Genomic DNA, 25,196 nt, shown 5'->3' with positions numbered 1-25,196 from the left:
AGCTGACGTTCCAGCAAGTCAAGTCCCCGCATCTTCTCTGGAGTGAGGAAAACACCTGAGCCTTTTGGCTGACCAGGTTATGTAAGTTTCGCGTGGGCTTATTACAGCCAGCATTTGGGTGACTATTTCATCCATGACCTCCCAAAGCTATCCTTTCAAATTAGCTTTTGGATCTCTGCCCAGCCTTGCCAACCAGTTAGGGAGACAAGCCTGAAATACATTTTCCTAAAGAGTGTTGGAATGCATTTTCCCTGTTCTTTTCCCCACAAATTAGCCTGTGAAAGGGAGGAGAAAGGACCTTTAACCCCTTTCTTTTCCTCTTTACTAACTTAATCTCAGCACCAGATAATGTCATGTCTTAGAAGATGGTGCTTGGAGATTCACTGAAAAAGAAAGTGGCAGGTGGTAATGCCCTAGTGCCCGCATCCGATCCAATACAGGAGTGTGGAGGGAGAGGTCTGCTTGCTTTGCCCGTCTGTGAGGCTGAAAGGAGAATTAATTTATGCGTGTGAGACAAGAACTGAATGCTGAATTCTGCAGCCTTGTTCTCTTCAAAGTAGAGGATGTAATTACAATATGCATGGAACATCCCCAGATTTTTAGTATTCTGGATCTATAACATCATAACAGGAACAAATTATAGGAAGAAAAATTATTTTTTTGTTCTGTCATTAAGCCAGGCAAATACTTGATGAGCTTATCTTTCCTTTGGACAGCCAAGCCGACTTGTTATTTGGCTATGCAGAAGAATATATATAAGATATGGTCTGCAGAATGTGCTTTCGGCCAGTGTCAAAATCACAGGTTTTCAAAAGGTATTAATGGTATTAAGATGGCACAGCTACAACACAGGTCTTGTGGGAGCATTGTTTTGTGTATGTATTATTTCTTGATTTTACAGAGCTTTCTTTGCTTGTTACAGTGCTCATAAAAAATACAGCTTTTGTAAATGCGTATAGAAAACACTGTGAAATTAAAAAATATCTACCTGTACTCTATCTATCTATCTCTTTATCTATCAGCATGTACCAAACCCCTTGATCTCTGGTCTCCCTCTGCTGAGAGAGGTGTCACTGATTTAGGGATAAGAGTAGGAGATGAAAATGAAGGGGACTCATGTGACTTTTCTCTAAGAGAGAGGTGAGAATACTTCCTTTCCATCATCCTGTGCACTTTGGATCACTGTCTGGGCTTCTGTGGCTTTGACATCTAGAGTGGAGTCTCCCTGACGAATGTTCTTTGTTATTCCCATAATTCTCAAGCTTATTGTGAAGGGAGAATCCCTTGCTTAATTTTATGTCTCTTGAGTCAGATAATAGATTCACATCATTAGAGAGCTTGAAGGTACCGAAGAGATTAGTTAATACAGCCCTTTCATTTTACAGTTGAGAAAACTTTGGTGATTGACAAGTTATTATAATTAATTTTTGTGGCCTCATCTGAGAGTTGGTATGATTGCAAATGTTTAAGAAATGACAGTTAGTGTTTCTCAGTAGTGACAAAAACAAGCTCTTGTTTTAATGAAATGTCTAGATGTTTAGAAGCAATCTCCTAACTTTTAATAAAGACATTCACTTCAAGTTGTTTTTTAAGCAGCTTTCAAATTTTACTTTATTTAAGATATGCAAATGATTCATTAGATATTTTAAACAGTACTTTGCTCTCTGATGACTAAAGTGAATATTTGTTTATTGGTGAAAATTTGGAAAATAGAAAAGTATTCAAGCAGAAAAAAATCCACTAGTAATCTCCAAGCTATGAAAACCACTATTGCTTCCTCAGGTTTTTTTTTGTTGTGGGGGGCGGCTGGCAGTGAATATGGGTGGATGGATAGATAGATAAATAGATAGAGAAATATGTTTTTACATAATTGTAATTATACTATGCATACAGTTTATATCTTGCTTTTTTATAAAACATTATGTTGTAAATAGTTCCCCAGCATACTCTTGGAGAACATGATTTCCTATTATTAGGCACTTGGGTAGCTTGCAATATTCACGAAAACATTTCCAATTTCACCATGAAGAACAATGAGATGGAATTCCTTGTATTGAAACTTTCTGGTGTGTCATTGATCATTTTCTCCAGATAACTTCTTAAACGTGAAATTAGTAGGTCAAAGCATCTAAAGATTTTGAGTATTGAAGCTGTGACACCTGTGGTCATCAAAATTCAATTTTAAGTTGTCTGTGTCTAATGATAAACCCAGTGGGACTATCATGGATAGTATAGCTTCTTTTCAGGTCTGATTACCTAGGGTAGGCCCCGCCTGGCTGAGTTGTTCCAGGTGCTATCATGAGAGAAGGCTCTGTGTAGAATTCCACTCCATTGCAGCTTCACTAACAATAGCTACTATGAATTTTAAACACTTTCCATATCTGATATTAAAAGATATTATCAAATTTTATTTTAAATAATATTTCTTTGCAGTTAATAAAGTTGAATATTCCATAAGCTTGTTGCTATTTTTTTCCATTGGGAGTTTTTTTTCTTTTTCTTTAAATTGAGTTATAGTTGACTTACAATATAATATTAGTTTCAGGTATACAGCATAGTGATTCAATATTTTTATACATCATGAAATGATCACCACTATGAGTCTAGCTACCATCTGTTATCATACAAAGTTATTACAGTATTACTGACTATAGTCTCCATGCTGTACATTACGTCCCCATGAGTTATTTATTTTATAACTGGAAGTTTGTACCTCTTAGTCCCCTTCACCTATTTCACCCCCACATATCCCCTCCGCTCGGATAACCACCTGCTTGTTCTCTGTATCTGAGCCTGTTTTCGTTTGGTTTTGTTTATTCTTTTGTTTTGTTTTTTAGATTCCATATATAAGTGAAGGCATACAATATTTGTCTTTCTCTGTCAGACTTACTTCACTAAGCATAATATCCTCTAGGTCCATCCATGTTTTTGCAAATGGCAAAATTTCATTTTTTATGGCTGAGTAATATTCCTCTGTGTGTGTGTGTGTGTGTGTGTGTGTGTGGCATCTTCTTTATCCATTCATCTCTTGATGGACACTAGGTTGCTTCCATATCTTGGCTATTACAAATAATGTTCCAGTGAACATTGGGGTGCATATATCTTTTTGAATTAGTGTTTTTGTTTTCTTCAGATAAATACCCAGAAGTGGAATTACTAGATCATAGTAGTTCTATTTTTAATTTTTCCTCAAAAATTAAATCTGCATACTGTTTTCCAAGTGACTATATCAATTTACATTCCCACCAACATTACATGTGGGTTCCCTTTTCTTTACATCCTTGCCAACACTTGTTATTTCTTGTCTTTTTGATAATAGCCATTCTGACAGGTATGAGGTGATAGCTCACTGTGGTTTTGATTTGTATTTCCCTGATAACTAGTGGTGACCAGTGATGTTGAACATCTTTTCGTGGTCCTGTTGGCCATCTTTATGTCATCTTTGGAAAAATGAACATTCACGTCCTCTGCCCATGTTTTAATTGGACTTTTTTTTTATTGAGTTGTATGTGTTCTTTTTATATTTTGGATATTAACCCCTTACAGATGTATCATTTGCAAATATTTTGTCCCATTCAGTGGGCTGCCTTTTCATTTTGTGGAGGTTTCCTTCACTGTGCAAAAGCTTTTTAGTTTGATGTAGCCCCATTTGTTTATTTTTGCTTTTGTTTCCCTTGCCTGAGGAGACAGAACAAAAAAAATATTGCTAAGACCCATGTGAAAGAGCATACAACCTATGTTTTCTTCTAGGAGTTTTGTGATTTCAGGTCTTATATTTAAGTCTCTAATCCATTTTGAGTTTATTTTTGTATATGGTATAAGAAAATGGTATCGTTTCATTCTTTTACATGTAGCTGTTGAGTTTTTCCAGCATCACTTATTGAAGAGGTCAGCCTTTCTGTATTGTATATTCTTGCCTTCTTTGTTGTAGATTAATTGACCACGAGTGGTGACCTTATTTCTGGGCTCTCTATTCTGTTCCACTGACCTATGTGTCTGTTTTTATGCCAGCCCCATACTGTTTTGATTACTATAGCTTTGTAGTATAGTTTGAAATCAGGGAGTGTGATACTGCCAGCTTTGTTCTTACTCAATTTGGCTTCAGCTATTTGGAGTCTTTTGTGGTTCCACAAATTTTAGAACTATTTGTTACAGTTCTGTGAGAAATACCGTGAGTATTTTGATAGAGAAAGAGTTGAATCTGTAGATTACTTTGGGTAATATGAACATTCTAACAATATTAATTCTTCCATAGCATGAGCACAGCATACCTTTCCATTTCTCTTTCAATTTTTTTCATTGATGTCTTTTAGTTTTTAGAGTACAGGACATTCACTTCCTTAGTTAAATTTATTCCTAGGTATTTTATTCTTTTTGATGCAATTGTAAATTGGATTGTTTTCTTTATTATTATGTAATGACCACATGTATTTTTTTATTATAGTCTTTGTTTTAAAGTCTGTTTTGTCTGATCAGAGTAGTGTTACTCCAGCTTTCTTTTCATTTCCATTTGCATGGAATATCTTTTTCTATTCTTTCCCTTTCAGGTTATGTGTGTTTTTAGATCTGAAGTGAGTCTCTTGAATGCAGCACATAAATGGGTCTTTTTTTTTTTAATCTATTCACTCTATATCTTTTGATTGAAGCATTTATTCCATTTACATTTAAAGTGATTATTGGTAAGTATGTACTTGTTGCTGTTTAGTTAATTGTTTTCTGGTTATTTTGGGTACTTCTTTGTTCCTTTCTTCTTCTTTTAGTCTCTTTTAGTTTGATTATTTTCTTTTTATTTTTTGTGTATCTATTGTAGATTTTTGGTTTGTGGTTACATTAAGGTTCATATATATTGATTGATATATATATGTATATGTGTATATATATATATATATGTATATATATATATCTGTTGGTTTTAAGCTGATAGTTACTTAAGTTTGAACACATTCTAAAAGCACTACATTTTTAGTCCCCTCCACATGTTTTATGTTTTTAATGTCATGTTTTACATCTTTTTACTTTGTATATTCCTTAACTACTAATTGTAGTTTTAGTTGATTTTACAATTTTTGCTTTTCAAATTTTACTTGCTTTTTCAATAGTTGATCCATTACCTTTACTATATATTTTCCTTTACCAGTGAGATTTTTTTTTTGTTCATATATTTTCATATTTCTAGTTATGACCTTTTCTTCTCTGCTTAAAGAAGACCCTTTAACACTTCTTGTAAGGTCAGTTTAGTGGTGATGAAATCTTAGTTTTTGCTTGTCTGGGAAGCTCTTTATCTTGCCTTCAATTCCGAATGATAGCCTTACTGGGCAGAGTATTCTTGGTTATAAGTTTTTTTTCCTTTCAGCACTTTAAATATATCATTCTACTCCCTTATGGCCTGCAAAGTTTCTGCTGAAAAATCAGTTGATAGCCTTATGGGATTTCCCTTGAATAATATGCATAGTATTCCTCTTGCTGCCTTTGAAATTCTCTCTCTGTCTTTTGCCTTATTAATCATGATGTGTCTTGGTGTGGATCTCTTTGGGTTCATCTTCTTTGGGACTATTTCCTTCCCCATGTTAGGGAAGTTTACAGCCATTATTTCTTCAAATAAGTTCTCTGCCCCTTTCTTTCTCTCTCCTCCTTCTGAGATCCTGATAATGCAAATGTTTGTATGCTTGATGTTGCCTCAGAGGTTCCTTAAACTATCCTCATTTTTAAAAATTCTTTTTTTTTCTTTTTGCTGTAATGATTGGGTGACTTCCATTAGTCTGTCTTCCATGTTGCTTATATATTCTTCTGTAACATCTAATCTGCTCTTGATTCCCTCCAGCATATTTTTCCTTTTAATTATTGTATTCTTCAGTTCTGATTGTTTCTTTTTTTATATTTTCTATCTCTTTGTTGAAGTTTTCCCTGTGTTCTACCATTCTTCTCCTAATTTCTATAAGCATCTTTATAGCCATTGCTTTGAATTCTTTATTAGGTAAATTACTTATCTTTATTTCATTGGAGTTGTTTTTCCTGGGTTTGCTTCTGTGAATTAGGTGAAACAGTTATCTCTCCTGGTCTTAAAGGTGTGGCCTTGTGTAGAGTTCTTCCTATGTAGATTTTGTGTGCCAGGTGGCCTTGGCAGTTGTGGCTGGAGCAGGATGGCAGGGGTGGGTTTTAGGGTATGTCAGTCAGGGCTGGGGCCTCCCTGGCAAGATGCCTGGAACCGAAGTGGACACTGGCCAAGGCTTTCCTGAGCTGGATTGGGGTTGCTACCTTGGTGGCATGGCTAGAGGTGGAGTGGGCACAGGCTGGAAGGTGTGCTGGGGCCACCTTTGCAGGCCAGCTAGAGGGCCAGGTTCTTTTCAAACCACTGCCTCTGTGCTGGGACTCAGAGAGAGTGAGTTTGTGCATAAGCCCTTTAAGAGGGGAGTCTTGGTTTCCTATAGCTCTCTGGCTTCCCCCAGTGTAAGTCCCACAGGTTTTCAAATCCAGTTATGGGGTCTCATCTTCCTGGTGCAGGTCTCAGGGCTGTGGTGCCCAATGTGGGGCTGGAACTCCTTACTTCTTAGGGAGGTCCTCTAAGTTTGTGATATTCGTTCGGCTTTTGAGTTTCCTGCCAGGGGTATGGGTCACCTCCTACCCATCTCAATGAGTTTTTTTTTTTATAGCCTTAATTATAGAAGAGCTGTTCTGCAAGTCTGCAGGTTGTTCTTAGAGAGCGTTGTTCTATATGGAGTTGTAATTTTGGTGCATCCATGGGAGGAGGTGAGCTCAGAATCTTCCTACTCTACCATCTTGATCTTGCCTCCAGTCTTTTCTTATTGCTTGTAAATGATTTTATATAGTAGAGTATAATTTTTTAAATTATATTATGCAGTTTTTAAAATATATTATATTTTATAATATAAAATATAAAAAAAATTATAATTTTTTAAATTATATTATGCAGTTTTTAAAAATCAGTTTTTAAAAAAATATTAAATTATGCAGTTTTTAAAAATCAGTTTGTCATTTGCCTTAAAATTTTTTTTTATAATGTATATTTGACAGACTTTTAAAATTTTAACTCATCAGAACCTATTAATTTTTCTCTTACAATTTCTTCCTTTGCTTTTATGCTTAGATCTTCAAAGCATAAAGGTCCATTGCCTGCTATCTTTTATTAGCCAATAGTTTATTAGCAAGTTGTGGACTTGCCCGTGTATATGCTACACTAAATTTGAAATTTTATATTTAATTATAGAAGAAGTAAAAATTGATAGGAGAGGACTTGGCCTTGGCATCCAAGTCTGTTGCCGTGATCACAGTCAGCACATAGGTGTGAAAAGGAGTAGGAAGACCATGGACTCATGCAGTGGAGAGAAGGGAGAGGATTGAGCACCTCCTACCTGCCACTCCCCTTGCTGGCTCTTTCACAACTGCCTCGTTTAACCTTTACAATAACCAAGTGCACAAGATATCGTCCTACCATTTAAGTTTTCTAGACCGGGAAGCTGAAATCTAGAAAGATGACATCACACTGATAGTCCCCAAGTCAGGGAGGGCTGAGCTTGGATCTGAGAACATGCATGCATCCAAGGAAATCCGTGGTTCATCCAACTCAGTGCATTCCTTGCGTTTCTGCCCTCTCGTACTCCCAGTAAGTCCACCTAAAGAAAGTAATTTTCAGGGTGGTAAGGTGAGGACTTGGTTCCCAAATAACTGGATGCCTGTGACTACCTATTACTATTATTGTTACAATAATAGCACAGGTTATTAGTAATTCCAAAACGTCAGCCTTGGCATGCTTGCAACCTGGCAGCGCTTTGCAGAAGAAAGGGGCAGTGACTTGTTTAAGTAAGACAGAGTCCTTTTGTGTTTGAGAGAGGTGAATAATTATTCTGGATGCTGGCTTGAGGAGAAGCAAGAGGATGTTTATTTTCTATGCTTCTCAGTGATACAGTTGAAATCCCCAGATTATATTTAGATGACTGAGCACTGGGTGTGTGTGACGTTTTTAATAGAAGTCTATATATGATTTGTGCTGAATCAGGTATCATCATATGCTACATTTAATAGAGGCAAAGGAATACGATATTTAAGAAAATGTTATAAGAGGAAAACTTTATGGATTAAACTCATTTTTTTTTTTTTTTTTTTTTTTGCTGTACGCGGGCCTCTCACTGCTGTGGCCTCTCCCATCGCGGAGCACAGGCTCCAAACGCGCAGGCTCAGCGGCCATGGCTCACGGGCCCAGCCGCTCCGCGGCACGTGAGATCCTCCCGGACCGGGGCACAAACCCGTGTCCCCTGCATTGGCAGGCGGACTCTCAACCACTGCGCCACCAGGGAAGCCCTAAGCTCATTTTTTTTTATACATTTTTTAAAAGGCCACCACCATTCCACTCTGCCATTGAGAACACAACGTATTTTGACAGCTACTTCCCCAAGCAACCAACATACTTGTAGCTTTTTACATTCAGGGTTTACCCCTGCCCTCACTCTGCATCACATCTGAGAGTGGCCCATTTAGATACTCTTGGTGCTTAGTAAATCATATAACTCAAAACATAGATCTGTTAGATCACCGATACAGTGCCAGCTTTGGGAATGTCGTATCCCAGCCTAAAGTGGGCTAGGGACATTCTGTGTGTGTAGATGGACACCCTCGCCAGGAATGAGTTTGCTCTACAATTTGGACCAGGTGCCTCCTGCTGGCTATGACAGGTTCCCTGGGACCATAAGATCACTGGAACGGGAGACAGAGAAAGAGGGGTGGGGGGAGGGAGAGAGAGAGAGAGAGAACACAAATATGGGAACTCATCAGGGTAAAAAGTAAAGACCAAGAAAAGAAAAAGAAGCATAATACAGAGTGGGAGCTATATTGATAATATAAGTATTATGAAGAATTCAGTAGATATACGTGTATGTGTGCATATTTTACTTTGGTCTGCATAGAATGTTTTAAATGATGGGATTGGGGTCATTTTTATTTTATTTTTGTGCTTCTCTGAAATTTTCAAATGTAAAATTTTAGGGATAAAAAAGGAAAATACAACTCAATTTTAAAATTGGTCTCTGCACAGACCTACTGGAGAACGGACTTGAGGATATGGGGAGGGGGAAGGGTGAGCTGTGACAAAGTGAGAGAGAGGCATGGACATATATACACTAACAAACATAAGGTAGATAGCTAGTGGGAAGCAGCCGCATAGCACAGGGATATCAGCTCCGTGCTTTGTGACCGCCTGGAGGGGTGCGATAGGGAGTGTGGGAGGGAGGGAGACGCAAGAGGGAAGAGATATGGGAACATATGTATATGTATAACTGATTCACTTTGTTATAAAGCAGAAACTAACACACCATTGTAAAGCAATTATACCCCAATAAAGATGTTAAAAAATAAATAAATAAAATAAAATTGGTCTCTAACTTGGAATATTGCAAACCCTGGTCTCAGCCTTGCAAGCCTAGAGCCTTCTTCCATCTCTCCTGAGCTCCATCCTTCATTTGTTTAAGAGAAGCCTTGTTTCTGTTTGATCAGATGAAAGCCTATATTCTGACAATAATTTTCTTGTCTTTTTTTCCCCCTAACGCACAGCACGGGACAGAGTGGGCCTCCTCCCCATGCAGTGTGTGCTCTTGCACTCATGGGGAAGTCCGATGCACCTCCCGACCGTGCCCACCACTCTTGTGTGGACACCAGGAGCTGGAATTCATCCCTGAAGGAAGCTGCTGCCCAGTCTGTGTGGGCCCCGGGAGTGAGTATGAGCTTGTAGAGAGAGACCCTCTTTGCCTTTGAGGTTTACCTGGTGACATCCCAACTCTTCTCTTTCTTGCTCAGTGTGGTACAAAGATCCATAACCCCATTCCTTATTGGAACGGAGATGTAGCCTTGCACGTGGCAGAAGCAATGTTGCAGAGACTGAGCTCCATTCCAAACTTGAGATTCTGAGACTCTCTGATTTATTATTTTGCCTTGGCCAGATGCAATCCCTCTGTGTTCATAGCTCCTAAGAAGGAAAGGGAGGAAGGACAAGCCCCTTTGCTGTGGTTGCATAAGGCCAAGGTATTAGTAGTTCCTCCTGCCTCTCGGTGGAGAGAAGAACGAACAAATCACTTCTCCATCATGTAGTAACACTACCACTAATTCTGCTGGCTGGTCTTTCCGTTGACATAACATCTTTCTCCACAACACGCCAAGTAGGCAGCAGGTATTTCATTTGTCTTTATGGCCTCTTCGCTGTGGAGATTATGCCTGCCTGCAAACCAAGGCATGGCTCAGCAAGCCAGGGGCATGCTTCCAGGCCCTCTCCTTAGAATCCATGCTTGGACCACGTACCCTTTTATTACATTTTAGGGATATATGTCCCTTTCCATTTTTATAATTAAGTAGTGTTTACTTCATGGTAAATATGAATTATTGTCATTTCTGTATTATATTCTCTCCTGGAGTATAATAGCTAAAATTACTCTTTTTAACTAGCACCTGGAAGCTACACTCTATCCTTGCCTTTTCCTTTTAAAAAGACCTCTGGTTTCTTTCTGATCCCCAGTTATTCCATTCCTGGTGACTGTTTACCCTGGAGAACCCTTCTGGGGATTCAAAAGTATGGTTAGGAAAGGATGAAAGTAGAATGCATTCCTCATGCATTTCAGATGTCATCCACCAGAAAAGGACGGGCAGCTGCTTTGGGCCAGATAACCCTACAAGGAAAAATACTCCAACAACAGAGTTTAGGGATAGGGTAGAGAGTGGGCTGTCTGGGTTTGTGGGCTCCTTTCTTACATTTTAGGGTGCTTTCTTGTTGGCTGTCCATGAGAAAGATCTATTGGGAGCATTTTGCCTGGAGAGATTAGAGGATCAGCCAGCACCAACTCCATAATTTACTGGGCGCATAATAAAAATGCAGGGCCCTTTGTTCAAAAAGCAGGGGGAAAAAGCTTTTATTTTCTTCCATGGCTTTTGCAACCTGTCCTGTTTGTAATTTATTATTCATGTCACACTCCCTAAGGCACGGGGATATTTGCTGGGTGGGTAAGACCCCCCCACACACAGGTGCCCTGAGTCCCCCCTGCTACTTGGTGCTTAGGGTACCTGCACTCCCCAGCCACCCACACCCAGGTCCCTGCTATGGTTGGAGGGTGGCAGCTTTCACTGGGCATGGATTTGGGGTCAGGCTCCTGAGAACCCAGAAGGCAAGGAGGCAGCGGGGAGGTAGGGCCACGCGTGAGTGAGACCCCAAACCCCTAGCACATGCTACCTGTCGCACATGCTACCTGTCGCACATGCTACCTGTCGCACCAGACTTCACTTACGAAACTCAGAGAGAAAGTTAAGAACTGCATACAGTGACTGCAGAGCAATACCCCAAGCACGGGGCTCCGTTGTTTGCACTGCGCCCCTGAGCACAGGGCCCTGTGTGACTGCACTGGCCACACACGCATGCAGTCAGCTCTGGGATCAGCAAGTGCAATCCCCCCAGTAATCCTTATTGCTCTGACCTTCCAGAACCTTGTTCCTACGAAGGCCGTGTGTTTCAGGATGGGGAGGACTGGCCATTGAGTCAGTGCGCCAAGTGTGTGTGTAGAAACGGGGTCGCCCAGTGCTTCGCAGCTCAGTGTCATCCTCTGTTTTGTAACCAGGTAAGGAAGACAGCCTCAGAGTGGATCCTTCACAGGCTGTTAACTTCACTGTTCAGGAACTTGGAGTCTCTTCTGAGATTTTGTCAGGCAGACCTCGGAAGTACTGAGAACAAGAAGCAAAGGCGGTTTTATTTTCCTTATACTTTTAGAGACCACCCCTGAGAGATTTCTTTTACCCTTAGATGCTACAGATAGGTCTAATTACCAGCGATTTAGGCTAATTGTTACATAATGAAACTGAGCCTTCAGGGTACACATAAAGAAGCCCGCCAAACTCTAGTTGCAGATGTTCCAAAAATGTGAAGCTGAACATCTGGAAAATTCAGTAAGATGATCAGGGTTGTGATTGTTTTTCAATGCATAGGTATAGTCTGCTTTTTAAAGACGTATGCATGTCTTTGAACCTGATTATCCAGATGTGCCTTATTTAATTTTTATTAGATAATGATTCAAATTATGAAAGGATTTTCTCCAGGGAGGTTTAAAATAGGGGGACCTTGTTCTTCATTTAAAGCTGGTCTGATTTTCACAACATTAGGCTCTTCACACAGATTTACAATAGAAAATCAATTGCAAATAAATTTGGTGTACATGGTATTTTATAGTTTTTTTCTTCTTCCAGTAGCTCCTATGGATGTTTCTTAGCGGTTGACAGATAACCATGAAAGGAGTTTGCCTCCAGTTGAAAAATAGCTCATTTTTCGATCTAAGAAAAAGCTGGAAGCCAACATTCAGTTGATACAGAGCAGTACTTTGTGTCAAATAAAACAAAATCAATAACATGGCATACTGTGACAATTGGGCAGTATTTTTAAAGGCAGACAAAAGGCAATTAGGCAAGAAATGCTAAATGCCAAATAAAGGGAAAATGTATCAATTTAAAGACTAAATTGTATTACCCACACTACAGCAACTACTGCACACATGTCACACCTCTCAATTCATCACAAAGTCTTGTCCTAGCTTTCAGATTACAAATGAGTTTCTTGGTAGAGTTGCATAATATCTTACATTCAGAAGATATTGTAGTGTTGGGGCATTTTGATTCACACATTCCAGGCTTTAGTCCCCTTGTGTAAGAAGGTTAATTAAGCAGTTTGCCACCATTACAATAAGGGAGGTGGGAGGATGGATAGAGGAAACACTCCATTGTGAATCTTCTGCTTTAAGTCTTTAAAAACTTAACCCTGAGTGCATATCAGAGGTTAGCTTGTAATAATTGAAAGTACTGGTTCCCATTCTAAAAAAACGTTAAAGATAAATTCTGGCTTCAAACAGGACTCACTTATAGTTTGCATTGTTTAACTTAAAAAGATGAAATTTGTTGCCGTACTTTAGAGCTAATTGCTATGCAAGCATTCTGAAATCTTGGAAATAGATTGATCTTAATCACTCTTGCATCAAGTCTATAGTTTTGCCTTGACGTTAAAAAATACCCAACTGGGCTTCCCTGGTGGCGCAGTGGTTGAGAGTCCGCCTGCCGATGCAGGGGATGCGGGTTCGTGCCCCGGTCCAGGAAGATCCCACATGCCGCGGAGCGGCTGGGAGAGGCCACAACAGTGAGGGGCCCGCGTACCGCAAAAAAAAAAAAAAAAAAAATACCCAACTGTCAGACTATTTAAACCATTTTTCTTGATTTAATATCACTATTAACCATTGGGTGTTCTGATGATATAAAGAGGTGCTGTAGAATTAGCACCTTTGTTGGCAACATTCTCACCGCCACCATCTGCCCATCACCATCCCCACACTGGGGGCATATATTATGTGCTAATCATTAATTTTAAGAGCTTTTAATTTGCGTAACAACACTGTGAAGTAGGAACTATTATTATCATCCCACGTTATAGTAGATAAAACTGAGATACAGAGTTTAAATAATTTGCTCAAGGTACCACAGTTATGAACTGTCATTGCTTCTAACCTAGGCAGTTATACATGACAACCTCAACAGACCACACCTGACATATTTTTAACCATTATACTGTATCGCCTCCCAAAATGAGTTACATATCATTTATGTATAATAATAATCACAAAACAATAGTTGCTCACATCATTGAGCATGATTGCAAGCCTTTTATATGTGTTAACTCATTCATTTTTAAAAACTCATTCATTTAAAAAAAACACAAGCTCATCAGAAGAAATGCATTTCCAGGTGTTAAGCTTTAGAAAAATTTGATTTTTAATATAAAGTGTTTTTTTTTTTTTTTTTTTTTTTTGCGGTACGCAGGCCTTTCACTGTTGTGGCCTCTCCCGTTGCGGAGCACAGGCTCCGGACACGCAGGCTCAGCAGCTATGGCTCACGGGCCCAGCCGCTCCGCGGCATGTGGGATCTTCCTGGACTGGGGCACAAACTCGCACCCTCTGCATCGGCAGGCGGACTCTCAACCACTGCGCCACCAGGGAAGCCCATAAAGTGTTTTTTAAATTGTAAAAGGAATCTGTATTCCTTAAGGAAAGTTTGCAAAAAGCGGAAAAGCAGAGAAGGAAATGATCTTCCATATTTCCACCATTCCAAAAGATCACAACAGAATTTCTTTTGGAATTCATTCCAATTTTTTGGTAGGCAAATGTGGATATATTTGCATAGTTATAATCAGATGTTAGGAATTAGTGATCATCTCTGACAAAAGGAGAAATTCCTGTGTTCAAATAAGGGGTTGCTCCCTTAGTGTGTGATGTAAATTCATGCTGAAATTGCTTGCCTTCAGCTTCTGTCCAGATGCCTTGTGAACAGAGCCCTAGACCATTCACATTTTTGTAGGCTCATTAAAATGTTCAGTCTGATGAGAGTTCTTCCTGATACTATTATCACCAATTTTTTAAAATACATCTTTATTGGAGTATAATTGCTTCACAGTACCTTCTTAGTTTCTGTTGCACAACAAAGCGAATCAGCCATATGTATACACATGTCCCCATATCCCCTCCCTTTTGAGCCTCCCTCCTATCCTCCCTATCCCACCCCTCTAGGTCATCGCAAAGCACAGAGCCCATCTCCCTGTGCTATGCTGCAGCTTCCCACCAGCCAACTATTTTACATTCGGTAGTGTATATATACGTCGATGCTACTCTCACTTTGCCCCAGCTTCGCCCTCCCACCCCATGTCATCAAGTCCATTCTCTATGTCTACCTCTTTATTCCTGCCCTGCAACTAGGTTCATCAGTACCATTTTTTTTTAGATTCCATATATATGTGTTAGCATACGGTATTTGTTTTTCTCTTTCTGACTTACTTCACTCTGTATGACAGACTCTAGGTGCATCCACCTCACTACAAATAACTCAATTTCATTCCTTTTTATGGCTGAGTAATATTCCATTGTATACATGTGCCACGTCTTCTTCATCCATTCATCTGTTGATGGACAGTTAGGTTGGTTCCATGTCCTGGCTATTGTAAATAGTGCTGCAGTGAACATTGTGGTGCATGTCTCTCTTTGAATTATGGTTTTCTCAGTGTATATGCCCAGTAGTGGGATTGCTGGATCATACGGTAGTTCTATTTTTAGTTTTGTAAGGAACCTCCATACTGTTCTCCATAGTGGTTGTATCAATTTACATTCCCACCAACAGTGTAGGAGGGTTCCCTTTTCTCCACACCCTCTCCAGCATTTACTGTTTGTAGATTTTTTGATGATGGCCATTCTGGCTGGCATGAGGTGATACCTCATTGTATTTTTGATTTGCATTTCTCTAATAATTAGTGATGTTGAGCATCTTTTCATGTGCCTCTTGGCCATCTGTATATCTTCCTTGGTGAAATGTCTATTTAGGTCTTCTGCCCATTTTTTGACTGGATTGTTTGTTTTTTTGATATTGAGCTCCATGAGCTGTTTGTATATTTTGGAGATTAATCCTTTGTCTGTTGTTTCATTTGCAAATATTTTCTCCCATCAGTTTTTTTAATACTACAATTTTCCCATTCCCAATATTGGTTAATCTAAGTGAATTGAACTTCATCTTCAGAGTTTTTTAAAAAAGATAAAAATTGGTATGTCTTCTGAGCCACTAAGTGTTTGAGAATTATTTTCTATTTTGTCTACATTCATGAAAGACAATTTATAGGGGTCTACAATTTAAGGAGATTATAATCTTTTCCCGTATCAACCCTGTAAACTCTGTTCCATTAAATTCTGGAATTTCGTGCCATGGAGGAGTCTGAGGTTTTTCTGCTTTCTATTCTGTTACATTCAGCTAGTTTACTCTGTTGAATTCTTGCAGGATGTTTCTTCATCTTTATATTTAAAACATTTTCCCAGGGTATTTCCAAGTGAGGTGTCTTTTCACATAGTTTGCCTGGAATACTGTGAAGCCCTTTCAGTCTATATTCCAGGTGTGAAATGTTTTCTTTAGTTACGGCTTTGATTAGTCATGTCTGTTCCAATTATTCTCATTTCTTCAGAAACACCTATGATTCTTAGATTGCTCCCCTGCCTTGGTCACTTTCTCTCTCATCATTTTCACTTTTGTGTCTTTCCTCTGCATTATGGAGAGAGCTTCTTGAGTTTGTGTTTACTTTAATTTTCCTTTAATTTTCTTTTAATTCGTCCTTATTTCTCCTATCACTGGTTCATCTGTTTTTAACCCCAATGCTTTTTCTTTCTTTATCGCTTCTTCCTTCTATTTAATAAAGACTGCATTTTCTTCTATCTTACTGAAGTTGCAAAATGGCTTTTAAATCTTTTATTTTAGATCCTGCAGTACTTAGTTTTCAGAAATCTGTTCTTTCTGTGCATCTTCAGAATGTTATTACTTTCTATTGCTCTTTTGCTCTTTAGAGTTTTTCCCCCAAGTTCTTTACTTTCTGTTTACTCAGCCTTGGTCAAGAGAAATCTGTCCATACCCAGTGCTTGAAAGCTGCAAGGGTAAGCAGCCTGCCCTTGGCTAATTCCCTTTCTTGGACCCATTGCCAGGTGCTAAGAAAGGTGTGTGTTTCCTCAACCAAGGGTCTGGCAGGTTTTCATTTAGTGTAGCTCTGTTGTACTGAGATCAGATATTTTTCTCTCTCCACTGCCCAACCCTCTTGCATTTTGAATTCATGAAATGTAAAACTGTAATCCCCAATTTGCAAGGGTTCTCGCCATGTTTCTCAGTGACTCTGTGCTTTACATTTGAGTGTCTTCTTCCCCACTTTTCATCACTTCCTCCACCTCCCCCAACACACATACTTCCCACTCTTTTTGTTTTGTTTTCCTTTTTTTTTTTTTTTTACATTATGGGCTCTGATTAGGTAGAAAGACATCGAGGGAGTTGAAAGGCCAGGATGGCACTCTAATGGCTTCAAACTGCAGTGGCTGCACACTGAGGGGACAAACCCATGTTGTGTTTGATATTGGAAGGCAGAGAGTTGGGAAGAAATGATGGTTCTTATTTCTGTTTTGGTTTATAAAGCAAAGAAAGGCCACAGAAAGTCTTATGGTCAGTGGGACTTCCTCGGCAATGGTAGGAGGTTGGCTGTTCTACTTTTTGGTGGTAGAATCTTCATCTCATTTTTATACCTTCAGAGGTGTTACAGGAGAAGATATTTTGTCAAGAGCTGTGAGCCATAACATACTATAAACTTTGTCATAAGTATTTTTATTTAAGGAATATGGAAAACCATAATTCAATACAGTTGACCCTCGAGCAACGTGGTTCGAAATATGTGGGTCCACATATATGGATTTTTTTTAATAGTAAATAGTACAGTACTACACGATCCATGGTTGGTTGAATCCACGGATGCGGAACCACAGACGTGGAGGAACCGTGGATACCTAGGGCTGACTATAAATTATATTCGGATTTTCAGCTGTGTGGAGGTCAGCTCCCCTAACCTCTGCATTGTTCAAGGGTCAACTGTATATCCTTAATGGTGGTCCTACCCGAAATTGTAATGACATTAGTCATATGTTATTTTGGCATTGAACTCCTGTGATTACTGAGGGTACCATATTAGACACGGGGTTGGCAAACTTCTTCTGTAAGGAGCCAGAGAGTGAACATTTGCAGCTTTGTGTGCCATATAGTTGGAACAGCTTCTCAACTCTGCCATTATAGCACGAAAACACCCATAGATAATACGTACATGAATGGATGTGGCTGCATTCCAGTCAAAGTTTACGGAGATGGGTGGTGGGCTGGATTTGGTCATCAGTCCCTAGCGTACTAGCCCCTGGGTAGTCTGTAGGTTTGGAAGGGCAAATCTACGAAGACCAGAATAATAGGATTCAAGTGTATGATAGCCACAAAAATGTACAGCTAAAACGACTTTCCCGTTTCTCTAACCCACTTTGCTGCTCACCTTCTTCTTACTTGCCTCTCCAGTCCTGCTTATAAAACACCAGCCCAGATAGGGTCTCAATTCTCAGTCAGGAAGTTCTCTCACGTAATGGGATATTTTCTCTTTAAATGCTTTTCCTCCCTGCCCTTTTTGGGCTCTGTTTGTGAAGAAAGGTTTTGTTTCTGTCAATGAAATATATAATTATTGCCAGTAAGAATCGGAAACTTGATTTTCCTGTACCAGCCTCTACACAGGTAGTTATCTGCCACCCATACCTCCCACTCTCTAGTTGACTCTGCCCCTGCCCTTGGGTTTACTTCATGCTGGTTAAGATAGATTCATACTACCTCTATATTTCTGTTCAAGATTTGCGATCATGACATTTGTCCCCTGTTTACTTAACATTGTAAACGTTCATTGTTTCCTTCCATAAACTTACTGAATAGTGAGTATGACATCAGATATACCTTTATTTTTACTTCCTCACTGAAATTTCATTAAACTCAAGAGTTCTGAGGTCAAGGAATGCTTAATGACTTCAACGCATGTCCAATTTTCACATACTCTATTAAACATCAATGGTCATAATATTTTTACAGAATTATAAAGAAATAAGGTAACCTAAAGCAGAGAAAACAGTTGTCATGTGAATTCCAGTGATTCAGATGTTTGAAATAAATTCCTATCAGATAGGAATGCATTCATCTAGCTGATCATATATAATTGGGTTAAAAAAGCCACTAAAGCATGACTGGAACTTTCCATGAAAAATTAAGGTTACTTGACACCCCCCTACACACATGCCCCAAAGTACACCAGCCTTCTTTTCTTGCCGAGGGAATTCCACAGCAAACCACGATAATAAAATCTCATTCTCTGCTTTATGTAAGAGAAAGTGCAGCTAACTGTTCAGGAGGTATCTTCTGTATAAGATCTACTACTTCCTAGTCACTGAAACTTGGTCTATTCTAATCCTCCTTCTCTTGGCTTTAATTTGCCTACCTTCCTTCCATTCAAAAGGCTGTGGTGATGTCAAAGTGAGAAGCTGCTTCTTTGGCATTAACGAGGAGATTGTTGCTGTGAAAATTCTTAGGGCAGTGGTGACAAAGGGTCTAATATTCTGGGGGTGCAGGTGGTAGAGCTGAAACTGTAGGAATAAGGCGGTAGGGGTTCTTTGGGCATTCAGTGTTTGTCACCCACATTTCTCTGCTCTGGCTTATTCCTAGATATCTAGGGGCATGACTGATTTTTTTTCATGTTAAGGACCTCCTAATGCGTATATATAAACGTGTGGATTCCCATACAGATGCAAAAGAATAGTGAGGTAGTTTATCAAGGGAGGGATACCTTCACTTTGAGATTAGCAGTGACTCAGCAGGAGGGTAAATGTTCTTAAGTGTTGAATGGTTGATGCCCTGAAGTCCCTCTGCCAACCATTTACTATTACCAGGTCAGCTCTGTGACCTCAGACAAGTCACACAACCTCTCTGATCTTTAATTTTCTTGTTTGTGAAGGTGGGATAAGAGCATCTATTTTACAGGGTCACGTAAAACACTTAAAACAGTACCTGGCAAACACGAAGTACTATTATTATTGTTATTAGTTGTGCTTTTGTTTGTTCTTAGAAGTGGATGGGACTTGAGGAATGTGCAAACTTCTTAAGAGTCACACTGCCCTGAAAAGTGCTCATTCTTATCAAAGCACCAGGTGACTAATAAATATTAAATGAGAGGAAATTACTGTTTCTGGAGGCTTTGAGGCACATGATTGAGTTGGCTGTGAGTGAAATTTTCCTCCTGCTGTGGATTTTATTAATACTGCCTTTTGATGGACTGTTTTTGGGGTGTCAAGGATGAAACTGTGGTCCGAGTCCCTGGGAAATGTTGCCCACAGTGCTCTTTGCGATCCTGCTCTGCAGCTGGCCGAGTTTACGAGGTAAGCTTTGATGTGCCCCATGTAGGTGTTTTGACATCCATTCTTACACATCTGCCCTCTGCCCTTCTAACCACCATACCTCCCCCACCCACATCTGACTCTTTGCCAGGATTAGTAACTCAGTTCGTAAACGGCTTTTTTCTTCTCTTCATGGGAAGCCTTTGTGAAAAAATTAAATCGGAGGGGATTAGGAATACAAAAGAATGTGCTGGCAGGCGGTACCTGGTTCATGAACCTTGGTGAACTTACTGTTCACACATCTTGAAGGGAAAAAAGACTGTCATTGGTTACTGTCAGTTTACACTTATGTTGGAGGCTCTGGGAATGTCTGCCTGCTTTGGTTGGCTTTTAGGCACTGATATCCAGAGACAGTGTCCCCCTGCCTTACAGTGGGGCTGGGAGCATGGGAGTGGAAGGTGAGAGAGGGAAAAGGGCAAGAAGCTGGGGGGGGGGGGTGGACCCTGAAAACTTGAAAGTACTATTGGGGCAGTCTAGCTAACTACCCAACACATAGTAGGTACTAAATAAAAGTAAGTGCAACAAGTTGAATGAATGAATGTTCTGACTTGGGAGTGCCTAGCTGAGCCAAAAGAAGGTTACATTATTCAAAAGCAAAGAATATATAAAAAATTAACCCATCTGCTTCCCTTGTTTGCCGGTCATTCTAAGGAAAACCAAATAGAAATTGGGATTTTTGACTCTCAGTAGAGAATCTGGAACCGGGTATTAGGGGATGGACGACACAAATTCTAGGTGGGTCCCTTGAAGTATAAATGAAAATAACTAATGGGGAAAGGATTTTTGTATATATTAGATCTGTGCTGTCCAATACAGTAGCCACATATGTGCTAGATTAATTTCTTCTGGAAGAGAGAGCCTCTATACCTGTTGTGGTGTCCTTGGCTGCAAGCAACAGAAATGCTCCTCTAAAAGTAGCTAAAATGAAACATTTATTATCTCATATAACAGGAAGCCCAGAGGTGGGACAGTTGCAGGGTTGATCAATCCAGGTCTCAATGACGTTGTCAAGGATTTTCATTCTTCTGATCTTTCCACCCTGCCGTCCTCAGCATGTTGGCATTTGCTTTCTGTCTTGTCACCTCATGCCCCAGTGTGGCTTCCACAGCTTCAGGCAGCTTGTCCTCAACCAATCATGACTAAAGCCTGGTGGAAGAAAGGGGTGGGCTTTTCTTCTTTTATGGGGGAGAAGAGTCTTTTCCTCAACCTCTACTGCTCTAGCACACTTCCCCTGAGGTCCCCTCCGTTGGGACTGGGACCAAGTCTGTGCACTGGCTGCAAGGGAAGCTGGGAACGTGAGTGTGTAGCAGTGAGAACTGGGTCTCCCAGCAAAGAAGAGCTAAAGAATGACCATCGAGTAGCCAGCAAACAGGGTCTTCCTATTAATCTTGATGTTCCAGGCCCTCTGTGTGTCTGGCAGAGAGCAGGCCCTCAAGGCATCTGTGGAATGAATATAGTTGGATGCAAACGAATCCCAAGTTCTCTTTGGACATGGATTGACTTTTTTTCTTAGAGCCTCTTGCTGCCTAGATGATATTATTTCTCAGGAGCACATTCGATATGGCTCAATTAAAAACTATGATAAAAAATTGTGTCATGTGCCTTGTGTTTCTACTTGATATATGTGACATTTGATTTTCCACTTTTTCGTTTCTTTTCTTCACTCAGCATGGTGAGCAGTGGAGTGAAAATGCCTGCACCACGTGTATATGTGACCGGGGTGAGGTCAGGTGCCACAAACAGGCCTGCCCTCCGTTAAGATGCGAAAAGGTATTTGAGAGTGTGTAGCTTGATTTTTGAACCTTTATTCGGGGTCATTGAGGAAATGCATCTCTTAGTCCAGTGTGTCCTTTGAGGGAATCAAAAGTTTTTATGATGCTCGGAAGCAGGAAGGACCTGCTTCCCAGGAAGGAGGGGGAGGGGAAGAGGAACATGCCTCAGCTGGGTTAGGTGGGGGAAGAAAACAGCACACAGAGTTGGTGTTTTATGTCCTTCTGCCCCATCAGGTCGGATGTTTTCGCGCCCTCCTGACCCCTGCCCTTTCCCTGCCGTTCTCTCTGTTTCCTCAGGGTCAGAGGAGGGCTCAGCGTCATGGGCGATGCTGCGAGGACTGTGTGTCTCCTGCTGGAAGCTGCTCGCATGGGGGGCTTGTGCGGTACCAGGATGAAATATGGAAGGGCTCGGCCTGTGAGTTCTGCACGTGTGACCGTGGCCAAGTGACCTGCCGGACTGGGGAGTGTGCCAAAGTGGAGTGTGCCCAGGTAAGAAACGAAGGCATCTCTGTCTGGACTGTAAGGCTGTCTCCAGCGGGATGGGTGGTCCCTCACCTGTCCCTTCCCTCTCGGCAGCAGAGGGGACGACCAGGTTGTACGATCAATTTTAAGGAGGCTTTTAGCGTGAGGCTTCTGTGGTGTAAAGTAAATGCCACTCTTTGTTTAGACTGATTTGGAGCAGCCTCCTGGAGCTTTTAGCTCTCAGTGCATCTGGTCAGATGGGAAGCCCTGAGCCAGAGACATGGACTGGAAGGGATGACATGGGACATTAGCCTATCAGTCAGCACAGCTGGGCCTCACTGCTGGTGGCCGCCCAGCTCGCTCTGGCTGTGAAACAGAGTCCACAGGTGCTCCGGTGGCCCGGCTTCTGTTGCAGGCCCCGCTGGCAGCGTTTAGCAGAAAGGAGAGCCAACACCTAGAGGCGGCTCCTGTGAATCCATCGGGAAAGAAAATGAAATGTGTTTTTGTCATTGTTTTTGTTTTAAAGAGACAGGGAGGGAGACGTCATAAATAATTAACTCTGTTGACCTCTGTTGACTTCTGCTGTCTGCAGAATTTCTAGAATCTTCTAACAAGGTAGCCTCTGTTTGGACTATAGATGTATACTGTGGGGAGATGGCTTTTTTTCCCCTTTGCACCCGATTTTGATCCGCTGCACAACAAACTGCTTTTAGAGCTGTCTCCTTCTCCCTCGCCACTCCTATCTGCCCCACCAGTTTCCCGCGGGGTTGTGAACTTGAGTCGATGAGGGAAACTTGGACGATCTGAAGCGCTGGGTGTCTGTGAAGGCATTTTTCTTTCTACTTCTCCCCCACGCCTCAGCTCCTCTTAACACGGTTCCCGAAGAGGAACAGCCATTCAAACAGGGCTGTCAGCGACAGAGTTCTTTTTCATGTTGCCTTCTACTTCTGTGTCTTGGTAGAGCGAAGACACATGTAGGTAAAGAGGGTCCTGCTTTTTTTGCAGATTTATTTCCCTCTACATGCCTTTTCATTGCTTTTCTTTCTTTAGGTCAGGGGAATCAGAATGGTTGGATGAAGATGAGAAAAACCCTAGTCAGGGCCCTTTTCTGTCTCCCTCGCTCTCGGGCTGAGGCTGAGCTTCCTGGCCTCGGCAGTCTGCCCAGAGGATGCTGGGTTATTTCCAAGGTTTTAATGTGTCTAATATCCCAGGGTTTATGGAAAATCTGGGAGAGGGATCCTGGTAGGGTGGGTCCTTTAAGCCACCTATTTTCAGTCAAGTCCAAACAGAGAGTCTCAGGCACAGAAAATAATTTGACCCGCTGTCCCCAATGTAATGCATTTCCAAGTACCTGCCAGTCTTCCATGGCTCCTGCCTTTGGTAGCATAAGCCAGTTCCTGTCCTCTGTTCTTAGGAAAATGGGGAGCAGCTGCTTCAGTACGTGGAAAGGGCCTCCAGGTTCCCCAAGCCACCCCATAACACTATCTCGTCCCAACTCATCCTCCTCCCAGTCTTATCCATCTTCTCTCTTTTTTTTTTTTCGGTACGCGGGCCTCTCACTGCTGTGGCCTCTCCCGTTGCGGAGCACAGGCTCCGGACGCGCATGCTCAGCGGCCATGGCTCACGGGCCCAGCCGCTCCGCAGCATGGGGTATCCTCCCAGACCGGGGCACGAACCCGTGTCCCCTGCATCGGCAGGTGGACTCTCAACCACTGCGCCACCAGGGAAGCCCTCCATCTTCTCTTTTATGAATTGAGGACTTCTAATGCCTTTAGTCAGTCTATTTCTGCAGATCTTGAATCAACTAGCACATACCCATATTTTGTTTTAAGGCACTGGGTTCTAAACTGGATATACTACCAGAGGTGAAATTTTAACCAGAATTGAATCTTACACAAATATCCCTTAGCCTTCCTTCTGTGCCATACTTCTGTAAATAGCTCTGGCTAATGACCTTATGAAAGCCTGGGATACTAACTTCCTAACTTTTGCTTGGCTTGGAGATAAAAAGATGAATAAGGCACATTTTAATCTCAAGAGTTCCCAGGCTTTGGTGGAAGTCAGACACCAAAACAAATTATAATCTGCAGGGGCATCAATGGTTATGAATTAATATGAATTAAATGCCTTAGGAGCACCTGGAGAAAATGACTACATCTGCCAAGGGGAGCAGTGAAAGTACGCTACTAGTATTTTTATTCAATTCTGCCCTACTTTCTGCCTTTTCTAAAATATATCAAGATCATTTGATTTCTAATCTTACATACGAAAGGTGGAATAAGTCTGAGTGTGTCTACATCCGCAAAGGTGCAGAAAAGTAAACCTCTAGAGAAAGAGGCAGAATTGTGCATCTGCACCATTGTAATAATTATTGCCCTGTTATCAACAGCAGTGTTCCGAATTGCACTGAAATCAGCAAACAGTTTTTCTTTGTTAAAAAAAGGAGAAAGTGGCATGAGCCTTGTCTTTGATATATAAAACCAAATTCCTGGACTTGGAAACATAAATAAATCAACAGTAGAATGGTGCAATATGACGATTTCCATGTGTTTCTATATTTAATATTATCTTTGAGCATGAATTCAGATGAAGAAGTCAATTTACTTTTTTTTTTAAAAAAGGACTATTAGCTCGCATTCATGTATGAGGGATAAAGTGATGGGGGGATCAAAGCTTGTGGCAAAGTGCACGGAAGAGAGTAGGCATGCCGTAAACGTGAGGTGGCTTTCCTTTCTCCAGCAGAGGGAAATTCCCGCAAAAGAGCGTTTCTTTTCCAATGGGCAGCTTAGTGGAATAACAGGGTCTTTCGTCTGATGGATGAATGTTGATGTGATTCAGTGGAGAGGGGTTAGCAAATTCCATCTGGCCTAAGTAGCAGAATCCTCTTAGAAAGAGAAAAGTTAGCTTTGTTTCACAAAGCAATTTTTCTCAAAGCCAAAGTCAGATGCTAATTAGAGCAAGCTCCCCACCACAGTGAACTGATGCAGATTGGGGCATCCAGATGTCTATAAATAGCAAATCTATTTAGAAATTCCTACCTCACCAAACCTGCATCCTTGTTCCCCAGGAGCAGGGCTTGCTGTTATTTACAGCAGCATTTGAAGACTCAGAAAAGCTACCTTCTTTGCGT

The 25,196-nt window shown here is 40.9% G+C and overlaps 1 protein-coding gene across 1 annotated transcript in view; it reads left to right on the top strand.

Moving 5' to 3' along the window:
- The window catches only part of FRAS1 (Fraser extracellular matrix complex subunit 1), a 464,038-nt gene that overhangs the window by 187,510 nt on the left and 251,332 nt on the right, over window positions 1-25,196 (top strand). The window contains exons 5-9 of the mRNA XM_060012300.1: window positions 9,562-9,721; window positions 11,473-11,606; window positions 19,731-19,814; window positions 21,501-21,602; window positions 21,902-22,093. Of these exons, the coding sequence (XP_059868283.1) occupies window positions 9,562-9,721; window positions 11,473-11,606; window positions 19,731-19,814; window positions 21,501-21,602; window positions 21,902-22,093 (672 nt within the window). The remainder of the gene's footprint in view (window positions 1-9,561; window positions 9,722-11,472; window positions 11,607-19,730; window positions 19,815-21,500; window positions 21,603-21,901; window positions 22,094-25,196) is intronic.

Source organism: Delphinus delphis, chromosome 5 (genome assembly GCF_949987515.2).
Source record: "Delphinus delphis chromosome 5, mDelDel1.2, whole genome shotgun sequence".
In the NCBI taxonomy this organism is placed as follows: Eukaryota; Metazoa; Chordata; class Mammalia; order Artiodactyla; family Delphinidae; genus Delphinus; species Delphinus delphis.
Note: the sequence above shows the minus strand (reverse complement) of the source record. Positions and strands in the feature narration are given on the sequence as shown.